Source organism: Cyrtonyx montezumae, unplaced genomic scaffold, assembly GCF_038088225.1.
Source record: "Cyrtonyx montezumae isolate F1298 unplaced genomic scaffold, pur_monq_1.0 scaffold_12, whole genome shotgun sequence".
NCBI classification, from domain to species: Eukaryota; Metazoa; Chordata; class Aves; order Galliformes; family Odontophoridae; genus Cyrtonyx; species Cyrtonyx montezumae.
The window spans coordinates 4,425,226-4,437,640 of NW_027071848.1; the positions used below are offsets into that span (position 1 = coordinate 4,425,226).

The 12,415-nt window shown below is 35.3% G+C and overlaps 1 protein-coding gene across 6 annotated transcripts in view; it reads left to right on the forward strand.

Annotated features, from left to right (window-relative positions):
• Positions 1 to 12,415, forward strand: part of DLG2 (discs large MAGUK scaffold protein 2) — a 1,006,374-nt gene that overhangs the window by 607,587 nt on the left and 386,372 nt on the right. For all 6 annotated transcript variants that reach the window (XM_065729952.1, XM_065729947.1, XM_065729948.1 and 3 more), the window contains one exon: positions 3,048 to 3,101. In XM_065729952.1, the coding sequence (XP_065586024.1) occupies positions 3,048 to 3,101 (54 nt within the window). The remainder of the gene's footprint in view (positions 1 to 3,047; positions 3,102 to 12,415) is intronic.

The window sequence follows — 12,415 nt, forward strand, 5'->3', positions numbered from 1 at the left end:
TCAGTGGTTGTCATTTACTTTGACATAAGCAGGGCTTTCAGCACAAATTCCCACTCTTGTAGCCAAATGAGATAGTGACAGTGCTAGAGGTCACACTGACAGGTGAGACATTGGCCAGACCACAAGATTCCAAGGCTAGTGATGAGTAAGTCATAAAATCACTGTAGGTGTTGGAAGGATCTCTAAGGATCATCTAGTCCAACCTCCCTGCCAGAGCAGCTCCCTAGACCAGGTTGCACAGGTAGACATACATGTGGGTCTTGAACGTCTCCAGACAAGGAGACTCCACAGCCTCTCTGGGCAAAATTCAGATGATGATGATTTATTTGTGATGAGTCTACTGAATTAATGTGGTACAAATGCTGACTATTACTTCCTGATTAATAATCAGGAAGAAATTTACTCAGAGGGTGGTGAGGCCCTGGCATAGGCTGCCCAGAGAAACTGTGGATGACCCATCCCTTGGAGGTGCTCAAGGCCAGGTTGGTTGTGACCCTGAGCAGCCTGATCTAGTTGATGGCAACTATCCATAGATTTGAAACTAGATGATTTTTAGGGTCCCTTCCAAACCATACCATTCTTTGATCTTATGACTCCTCAGCATGCCTAAGTATTCTGGATGAAGGATGGGATGACCAAGATGGTGGAGCAGAACAGTGGCTGGATCTGGTACACAGATCTTGTACAGAAAAGTTGTGGGAGAGCTCATTTTGTTAGTACTGGAGGTGAGTTTTTGGGAAGAATGTAACTGCTGTCTTCAGCCATCTAAGGAATTGTTAGAGAGATTAAGCCAGACTCCTCTTGGAGATGAACAGAAGAATGAGAGTCTACTTACACAACATGCAGTAGGTGAAATTCTGAGTATGTATATATGTGTGTGTGAAAAAAACTCAGAGTGTTTTTGCACTGAAACAGGGACCTTGCAAGGCTCTAAAAATCCTCCTGAATGTAGCTGAGCTTTGTGAAGGAGTTCTCATGTTCTGCTTGGGCTTGTGAGACAGAGAGAATAAAGTAGTAAATGAATTTCCAAATGAATTCCAAGTCCTTTAAATATTATTTTTAATAGTGTTTCCACAACTGCTAGTTTCTTATTCAGAAATCTTGTTAGTTTGACTTTAGGAAAATCTGAGAGGATGTAAGGCTTTGTTCCTAAACTAAGTTAGAAGCAATCAATTACAGTGTGGGAATTATTTGGAAAATGATTTCTGAAAGATATTTCTTATTTCAATAGAGATTGTTTTTTAAAGCATCGGAAAGACATTCCAAAAGTTGCAAACTTTGTTTATACATGATACTAGAGCTTTTTGCTGTATTTAAGAAGAAGATCAAATCAATGGAAGAAAAGATTAGGTAAAGGCAGTAGAATATTGTTAAAAATAATTTTTTTCTCCTATTGCAAGTGTGTCATTCTTTAAGTATATTGAACTCAAAAATCATACAAGGTGAAATGATAAAAAAATAATCTTTTGTTTAACCTTCAGTCATAATAGAGTTATAAATCATTACATATACCTAAAGCTAAAAATAGTATAACCTAAATGACTTTCAGCTTTTATTTATTTCACAACATCCAGTGTTACGGGGCACAATGAAAATAAATGTGTTTGTGTACAAAACATCTTTTCAGATACCACTTGTTTATCCATGAGGATGCCCCCTTCCTGGAGATGTTCAAGGTCAGGCTGGATGAGGCTTTGAGCAGTCTGGTTTAGAAGCAGGTGTCCCTGCCTTATAGCAGGGGGTTGGAACTAGATGGTCTTAAATGTCCCTTCCAACCCAAACCTTTCTAGGATTCTATGATTCTGTGATATTGAACTACACATTATGATGACAACTGATACATAGCATGATATATATATACAGACTATTTCATTTTTAGTTTTTGTTCATAGGTTACATGGCTGTATAGAAATAATGACATTAATGAATCATCAGTAGCTGTTGAGCAATAATGTACAATTAATTTGAATTATGTTACAATATCTACATCAAAAATTGCAAAGAAACTGTAATACTCTCAAAACGTTTGAATTGCTGCAGTAATTAATTATGCATTCTTAATTGGGGTTAGGTTGCTTGGGTTTTGAATTCCTGCAGTGAGTATTTGACAATTGAAGTATGAGTAGTGTTTTCAGTAGTGCTGTACTCATCCTTGCCATGCACAAAGAGATTCTGCAGTCTGTACAATTATAAAGTACAAGCTGTCATTCATCGACTAACATGACAAAGTAGATAGATAAATACTAATACAACTAATACTTACTGATTTACTCACATCTCTGTAATCCACAGTATCTGGGCAAGGGTTATGTAGCTGGGTCAGATCGGAGTTTGGCCTTGCATCACCACCACCAAACCACAGTATGGGAAGGGGAAGAGATCAGTGCATTTCAGGTGGTTGGAAAGTAGCATGGATAAAGGTTTCACCAAAGAGCTAAAGATCAGGTTGGACAGCTTTATATATCCAGAAAATTTGTAAAACCAGAACTATGTTTCATAGTCAGCATTAACTGAGTTCATGCAAACTGTGCAGGATATGTAGCTTTGATGAAGAAATCTCATTATATATGTGCATACATATATTGTATATAGTTATATAATACAAATAAGTAATAACTTGAGTTTTATACTGTGCAAAATAAACGTTATTGTGCTTTTGTGTAAGCATAAAAAGTGGATGTGAGGTAAGGGTTGTTTAAAGACTCACCTCCAATTTTGCTTAAATCATAAGTTGATTGATGCAAGATGATGTTGTAAGAATGATGTTTCTTACAGAAAATTAATGACTTTTTATTATACATTCGGATTTTATCCAAAGCCTATTGAACTTGAACAGAGAGTGATCTGTGATTTTAAGGTTGAGGATCTATTTCCTGCATCCTTAAGGGGCTCAATGGTACCCAAAGTTATGTGCTGTTATATTGTGTGAGTTCAATGAGAAGATAAGCTTTTATGCTTTTAATTTAGTATGCCATCATGGGCATTTCAATATGAAGGATTTTCAGAGTTTTACATATTTTTTTTCTCTCTTTTTTTTTTCCTTTCAGGCAAGCCCTGCTCCTATAATTGTCAACACAGACACCTTGGACACAATCCCTTATGTAAGTATTAATTTTGTATGGAGTATAGATTTTTTTTTATTATTTTCCCACATAAATTCTATTTGGTATCTGATAGAAATTAGAAGCAAACTTTACAATTAGTTGTCTTTTACAGGTACATTGTCAATTTGTTTCTAGATGAAGAAATCAGGAATAATAATGGCAGTCATGTGATTTATAGCACAGTTACATACACATAATTTGTTGTTCAGCACATAAACTGTAAATTACTAAAAACAACCTTTCTTTGAAGAAAAAAGAAGTGATTTCATATTTTTATCCTGCTATTAAAATAAATCACAACTATTTCCTTTATTGAGCAGCATACATCTATATTAAGATTCTAGATTCACAGGACAATATTTAAGAGGTGCAAACTGCTCTTCCCATTTCTGTCTGTATTCCTTTTGCAGTTGATCGTTGTACATGACAAATAACAGCACAAACTATATGACTTCATTTTTTTCTTATTGATGTCTTTTCATTTTAAAGGCATCTAGAAAAAATAAGAAAAACGAAACAATTTTACCCTAAAATAAGTGCATTTTATTATTAAAGTTATATATATATATATATGTATATGTAACATTTACTTGATAACACTTTCATTTGTGACTTTAAAAGCAACCACAGTTGAAGGTAAACTACATAGAGATACATAACAAAATGGATATTAATAAAGAGAGTAACAGCCTGGATACAAGAAAAGCAAGTAGTATGAACCTAGACAGCCAATATAAAATCTTCCTCCTTGTATTCTTTCAGTGATCTTTTGAAAGCTCCTAATATATGTCTCTCAGCTGTCAAGTGTCCATATCTGTTTCCTACATTTCCAGTGCATAAACCTAATTATTTAACCACCCACACTGATTATTTTGCTGGGTTCTGTCTTGTAGAAGGCTACAAGACACATGGAAGTTTAATAAGACAATTTTTGTTTCTGGCAATTTATAAAACTTAGAAACTATTGTGCAGAATACATGCAAAGATCATAGCCAAGTGCAAACTAGAAGAATGACACCGCTGTAAAGCAAAAGAGAACCAAATTCCTTGTTGGGAATTTCAACCACTGGGAAGAATGGAAAGTGAAATTAAACAGGTTGGAACAGTCTACCCAGAGATGTTGTGGAGTCTCCTTCTCTGGAGACGTTCAAGACCCACTTGGATGCCTACCTGTTCAACGTGGGCTAGGGAGCTGCTTTCGTGGGGGGGGTTGGACTTGATCTCTTGAGGTCCCTTCCAACCCCTACAATTCTGTGATTCTGTGATTTCCTTGTTCATTTACGTTCAGTTTCCTTAAACAGCTTCCTAGTTTCAGTTTTCTTTTCTAACATCTGAACCATCTGTTGTGGTCTCATTTCCAATAGATCTTTTTTTTTTCAATTTTAATGAGACGCTTTACACTTACTGTTCTCTATGGTCCATCAAGAGGGACATTGTGAGCCTCAGTTCTCATTTCCAGTGCTGGAGCTGTGCCCAGAACAGTCCACAGTTACAGTGTTAGAATTCCTAAATACAGATGCAATTACACTAGTGACAAGATGTTCAATCAATATGATCTATTCCCTCGACAGAGCCTATCAATACTTATGCAGTTTTATACCACTTTTATACTAGTGTCCCTCTTTCTTAAAACAAACAAACAAAAAAAAAAATGCATACACACACAAAAATCCAATAAAATGACAAAACACGTCCAAGAGAAATATTGACAGTAGACTGAAAAGTGCCTCTGGGCTGTTTCAGTTTCCAACACATGATGTGATCTAGATAAATAAAAACAATGTGCTTGTTGTAAAAATAGACAATTCTGAGTTGGTTCACTTCCTCTTGTATGGGAAGAGTTATGTCTCTTAGAAATGGAACACAACAGAGGTACTAAAGAGGGACTAGCTAATAATAGATGTCAAAGTGAAGCCTATCCACTGAGGCCAGTGTAGTGCCACACAGGACATGTGGGTTTTGCTTTTTGAGGAGACATTTCATTCTCATTTGGATTTATATGCTTGAAGATTCTTCAGAATGACAAAGACAAACACATGGACAATCTCTTCCTCCAGCCTTGTGTTTGGGAAGGTGGTTTGGTACTCCCAATTACTTGGGAGATAAATGCTATAACCACAAACATCTTCTGTGTCCTATTCCTTTCTCTGAGCATTTATTGTTGAGTGCTCTCTATAAGTACCTGAAGGGAGGTTGTAGTGAGCTGGGGGTCAGCCTCTTCTCTCTTATAGCTAGTGATAGAACTAGAGGGAATGACTTCAAGTTTTGCCAGGGGAGATTCAGACTAGATGTTAGGAAATACTTCTCTGAAAGAGTGTCCATGTGCTGGAATGGGCTGCCCAGGGAGGTGGTGGAGTTACCAACCCTGGAAGGAACCCAAGGAACATTTAGACATTGTGTTGAGGAATGTGGTTTACTGAGAACTATTGGTGATAGGTGGATGGTTGGATGGGTGATCTTGTAAGTGTTTCCCAACCTTGGTCATTCTATGATTCTATGAATCCTAGAAGAACAAATTATTCTACAGATCAGAGAAACTAAGTTATATTACGTTATTTCCTATCCAGTGCTAACTGCATCCATGATATAAGTGGACAATGGTTGTCAGTCCTCCCTCATAGTAGAACTGTGTCTAATACTCCCAGCATGTTGGAATCATATCAGAGATCTGATATTCAGCCTATGTTGTCATGCCTCAAAGTGTGTTTGTATTCTAGCAAACCTCTTGCAAGAGGAACACTCCAAAATTTTTAATTCCCGATACTTGGGCCACACTCCCTGGGTCCACATTCTTTTTCTCATATCCTATTTTTCTCTATTCTTGGTTGGTTGTGCTTCAGTTATTTCCCTGTGATATGTATTCTGCAAATCTTATCCATTCTAAACTTGTTAAATGAAATTTAAAAGTCAATATATCAAGGCCAGGTTGAATGCAGGTTTGGGCAGCCTGCTCTAGAGGGACGTCTCATCCATAGCAGGGAGCTGAAACACATATGCCATTAAGGTCCCGTCCAACCCAGAGCAATCTGCAATTCTATGATATGCAAGTATTGCATACCATGGATGTTTTTTGCATACTAGTTTTTGATTTGACTGATCGCTGATTTCAGTTGCTTTTCATGAAACTACACTAACACTGCCTACTTAAATTTTTGCCAAAAACATGAACTGTTTTCTTCAGTCTATTTCAAAAATTTTATTGAAACTACATATAATATTTCCTTTATCGGGTCTGTTTTTTTCTATAATAATTATAATTTGCTCTATGCTTAACAAAGTAAACATGAAACACTTTTCAAATTTTCAAATTTTGTTAAACAGATTGGTCTACTTTACTTCACCATTACTAGCCATAGCTGATAACCTGATAGATCACTTTCTAAGATTGGGCTATTTTCAGTGTTTTTATATACCAAATTAAGACTTCGTGATTTCACTTAGCTCTTGACTAAGCAGCACAAAAAAAATATTGCCCTGTTTCTTTTTTTGCCATGTACATCCAATCCATTTCCATTTCAGTGGCAACACTGCTATTCTTTTCCAAAAATTCCCAAGTGTTATCAGAGAGAGAAGCATGTAACAGAAATGCTTATAATTCAAAATTCATTTTCAAATGTAATGTTTCCAGTGGTGCACCAAAAATAAATATCATTTTTACTGTTGGTATACAACTGGTAAAAGGTCTGATTTATCTCATTAATGTCTTCAGGTAATTAGACCTTTTGGTTCTGTTGATACTCTTCAAACCTTTCAGCTCAATAGCTGAAAAAGTCATCTTGTGAGGGGCTGTTTTCCTTCAATATACTTTTCTTGAACAAGATAAAAGAAAAGGTCTTATTCTGATATATTGTATGTTATTCTTTATAATTTAGAACAAGAAACAGTTAATTAGATTTGTTTCTAGGTTCAGTGACTTGAAAACTTTGGCTTGGTGAGCTTTGAATGTGGGAATAAATTTGATAGGAAGCTTCAGTGGTACAAAACAAATTATTCTGTGGCATTTTAAGCACAATTAAACAGTTGTGGGAGTTTGTTTGTTCTTAATTCTCTGGCTATAAATTTTAGATCCTACTGTATAATGAGAAGTATTAATACTCTGTGAATCATCTCAGTTTCTCTGCTGTGCAGAATAAGCTTTTATTTATTTATTTATTTATTCATTTATTTCCGAAAAGCTACATAGTAAAGTGAAAATTCCTGGCTTTGCATCAATTTCAGGAGTTGATGTGAGCCCTCCTATTTCTTTTATGTTGGACTTTCATTTTCCGTTCACCTTAATTTCACGTTAATCTTAAATCCTTTTAGATACTTTGGTTGGTCCCTTCCTCCCTCTACTTGTCACAAACATCATAGAATCATAGAATCACAAAATGGCTTGGGTTGGGAGGGATATTAAAGATCATCTAGTTACTAACCCTGCTGTGGGCATGGTTACCAGCCACTAAATCATGCACTGGATCAGGCTGCCTAGGGTCACAACCAACCTGGCCTTAAGCACCTCCAGGGATGGGGCATACAAGCTTCTCTGGGCAGCCTGTGCCAGCATCTTACCAAGATTTCCCCATGGCATCTAAACATCATCCTTATATCTCCCCTTTTTTAGTTTGAAACCATTCCTCCTTGTCCTAAGGCTATCTACTCATGTCAGAATTTGATTTTCCTCCTATTTATAAGATCTCTTTAAGTACTGGAACACCACAATAAGGTCTCCCTGGAATCTCTCTTCTCTAGGCTTATCAAGCCCACCTTCCTCAGCCATTCTTCACAGGGGAGGTGCTCCAGCCCTTTGACCTTCTTAGTGGCCCTCCTCGGGACTCATTCCAACTGCTCCACAATCTTCCCATACTGGAGGTGCCAGGACTGGATACAGTATTGTAGATAGGGCCTCATGAGAGTGAAGTACAGAGGGAAGGCAGTCCTCTCCCTTCTCCCTGCTGGCCACCTCACTTTTGATACAATCCAGGATACTGATGAATATAAGAGCCAAGACATATGCACTCTATTCTCCTGGTCTCAGTGAGTTCTTTGTATTTCACTGATCTCCTGTTATTCTTGCAAATTATTATTTTTTATTATTATTATTTTATTATTGGTTTGATTTGCTAACTGTACTGTCTAAGCTGAGTTCTGTGTGGTTATAGTTACTTCCTCAAAAAGTGATTTCCTGACTTCTTTGGTTAGAGTTTCGTGACCTCTAATCAACTCCTTGCATTATTTTATGCATGTGTGATCAAGACCATGAGCACAGCTGCTTTGAAGGTTCAGTGTCTGAGGACACGCAGAGCTCCGTCCCCTTTGGTTGCTCCAATATTGAGAGGTGTGGAGGCCATGAGAATGCCAAAATGGGGAGGTTAAGAGAAGGTTTCAGCTTTCTTCCTCAACCAGCTCAGCTAGTACACCTGGATTTAGCACATGAAAGGAGGTATATAAAGGCATAAACAAAGGCTGCAGGGAAAAGTAAATTGTTCTCATTCTGAGCGCCAAGAAAGAAAAAATTAATGAAGTGGAAAATCTGAACTTTTCTGAGATACAGAATCTAAAGGCTTACAAAATAGACACTGCATGGACCTAAAAAAGTAACTCGAAAAAGAGAGGGCATGAGTATAAGACATTTGGCATTCATAATAAATATGAATTATGCTGTATAACTATGACTGGTGAGCAAATATTTGAAGGGAGGAGTAATAGAGAAGAAAAAGGAAATTCTTGTCTGAAAGGATAGAATCTGATTTTTTTACTAAGGTAGGAAGCTCATGGAGTTTTTTATTAATTAATATTTATTATTAATTAATATTTTAAAATGTATTAAATATATAAAAGTAAGTATACAAAGATTTATATATATGTACCCATTTATTTAACATCTAAATAAATTTGTTTTTTCCTCCTAATTAGTTTGACAATAATTTTGGAAGTTAGATTACACATCTTATTTTCTCATAGCTCTCTTACATTTTCCAAATTGTTAAACGCCAGTTTTGCTTGTTTGTTTTTTATACTCACCTTTCAGTCTGTCAGTTAACATGGACTACAGTGAAAAAGCGAAATGAGGTAGAGCTCTGTGCCAGCTTTTAAAACATGCAATAGTTTGGCTTCTCTGTTTTTGCCCTTGAATTATAGAACAGCAATATTGTTTTGCCTAGTAGTCACTGCTGTGTTCTGCATGTTATAATTTCTGTAGTGGGATAAGAGATTTTTCTTTTAGAATTGCAATACTGACAAGATTAGCTTAATTTGTGTTTGTAAAATATTTTCAGATCATTAGTAAAAATGTTGTTATGTAACACAAGGCTATAGAGTTAAAAATACAGTTCCTCCTGAAGCATCCATGAATAGAAGGATCATGTTGTTTGATGACGTAATGGATTTAATATGATTGGTAATAGAAAAACTTATTACTGCTTCCAAAACCCTAAACAAAAATATGAATGGATCTTATTCATAAGATTATTCATCTTATTCACCTGGTTTATTTTGCTTCTGTTTCATATCCATTGTTTATGAAAACTAGAATATTTCAAAACTTTTCTTGAAAAAATGTATCATTTTATAATTTTATAATGGAATATCTTTAAAAAATGGACAAAGTGATTATGGAGTAAAACTATACCTATTTTCACTAAGTTTCGTTTATAATTTCTGGAGGAAATTTTGCATATTTAAGCATCATCAGAGACTTGATTTTAACATCAAACTTTTAACTAAGGTTCAATGCAAATCATTAAATAACTTCAAGGTTTAGGAGATTTATTTTATCTTCCTCAGAAATAAGCACTACTTTCCATATTTGAGTGCTACATATCATAACATGTGAAAAATCAAAAGAAAACCTTCATTTTCTCTGACTGTGTATTAGCAGCCTATCAATCCATTGGGTAAAAGCATCCCCTTGTCACATATCTAATTACCCCTTCACATTTTCACTCTGCAAAAGTCTAATACTTTCTATTTTTAATTGTCTGTGAATAACTCTCACCTTGAGATTCAATCAAAAGACTTTTTCTGTAGACATTTGATTTAAACTTCACCATTAACAGGAAATGAGCATTACTGAACTCTAAAAGAGAGCAATTGTACACTTCATGAATTAGACTTTCTGACAAAATAGCACTAAGCTGGAAGATTGATTTCTGGATATTCTTTGACCATTAACAGACAGTAGGTCCTTTGGACCACAGTGAAATTAGTTTAAAATAACTCTCTGAGCAAGGAACAGATTTCACAACTGTTTGTTCCTGCTGGGCTGCTCTTTTCATCCTTGTAGCCTCCACTGTAGGGAAGCCAGCAAGGCATGGCTCTAATCAGTCCTTCTTTTCTGAGAAGTCGTATACACTTATATGTGTATGCATACCTCTCCTCTAGGCCCAGATATACTTCATTGATCCAAGAAAATCTGTGCAGGAGATCAGTATGGGCTGAGATTTCAGAGCACAGCATGTCTATCAGACTTGTCTGAACCACTTGGAGATCTGAGCCAGCCTAGAACTCTATTGCACTAACAGTTAAATGTTTTTGGAGTTTGTTTTTGTCTTACTCTCCCTAGCCTTGAGTTAGCTTCTGCTTTTGCATCATTTTTGATGTATTATGCTGTAGTTAACATTACTGTGTTTTGTAGCAGTCAGCTAAAACTGGTTGGGTCTGTGGATTTGCAAGGATCCAGTAGTTAACACAACCACTTGCAAATATGTCTTTATAGTACAATCTATGGTCTTAAGCCATGAAGTACAAAGTTTTTTTCTTGGCATTCTGTGGCATTGATTTTACTTTGAATTACTGTGTCATGAAATTACAGTTCTGAGCTGAACTGGGAAACATAACTTGAAGAAAACATACAGATAATTATTTATAGACAATTTCTGTGGTTTCAGACAATGATACTTACTGATAGATTTCACTCTACAGAAAGCAGTAGGCCTTAAATGAAAGTTTTTCAGAAGTGAAAAAATTCTGTATTGATCTCATTATCTGAATAATTTTAATTTTACAAAATAAAAAAGAGCTTTCCCATTCCATAGGACTTTATTTCACAAAGGTCATTAAATAGGAAAAATTTTAAGTGCAGATGTCAGACATAGAAGAATTCCTTTGAACTTGGATAACCTAAGAAGCAAAAAAAAGAAATGGCTCAATATTAAATAGAAAACTAATTTTAACGAAAAGTGGAAAATAAATACATTGCTTTCTAATTTAATTGGAAATGGAAGAGCTTCATTTCTGTGACACTTCAACCCAAAGGTACATTCATAACTTATTTGTAAAAGAAAATTTCTTCCTAATTTCAAGCATATTTATTGTTTTTACCTGGAATTGATTGATGTTCTACTTTGCTAAATACAACTTGAAGTTCAATCAAGGCAAATTTGTTGTTACTGTTGCAGTACATATTGTAATATTTGTAGTAATGTTCATTAGAAAAAGTTACTTTCCCTGTATGTATTGCTCTTCATACTTATCCACTGCAGTTTTTATATTGTTTTTGATGTTTATGTTGACTTTTAATAAGCATTTTTGAATGCCTTAACTGTGATCTAAATAAATCGGGGTGAACACCGTATCATTTTCAAGAAAATAAAAAATTAACAACTGAAATTGGTAGCCAGAGACCAACTGATCTGCGCTGTAAAACTAACACACCTTCAGCATGGTTTCAAGAAACGTTGTGAAGAAAAGTCCGTACTGTTGCAAAGAGTGTGTCAACTGTTTTGGAGTGACTCCTGTCTTAACTTGAGATAATAAAAAACCATGCCACTTTTAATTTAGTAAATGGATGAATGAGCACTGAGGGTAAATTATATTTTTAATCAGTGACATAACACTCTGAATATTGCTGTAAACACAAATATACCACATATAATACTTGTTTTCCTGATCATAACAATTCTAACTTCCATGATTTTCTGTTGAAATTTGACTTAGTTTGAGGGTCATAGAAAGTAGAGACGCATACATGAGATAAATTTCAACACTGTGAAGATCAATAATAATGACAAATGACAACTGAATGGAATTGTTTTGGGTTGTTTTGTTTTGTTTTGTTTTGTTTTTTCTCTTACATTAACATACTAAATCTGCTACCTAGTGATATGTGTTTGTAAATTGGGCTTCATGAAGGTAACAGTAGTTTATAACATTCAATTCTTTTTAATCATATTTTCTTTGTACTGAATGCACAATACTTTACATTAGTTAGGGAGAAAATCACTTCACTGGATTTTAGCAAGTGTGGTTTCATTCTTTACCAAGTTTAATTGGGTAATAACGTGGCCGTAAAAAAAAAATAATAATAATAACCTTGTGTAAGGACTTGAACT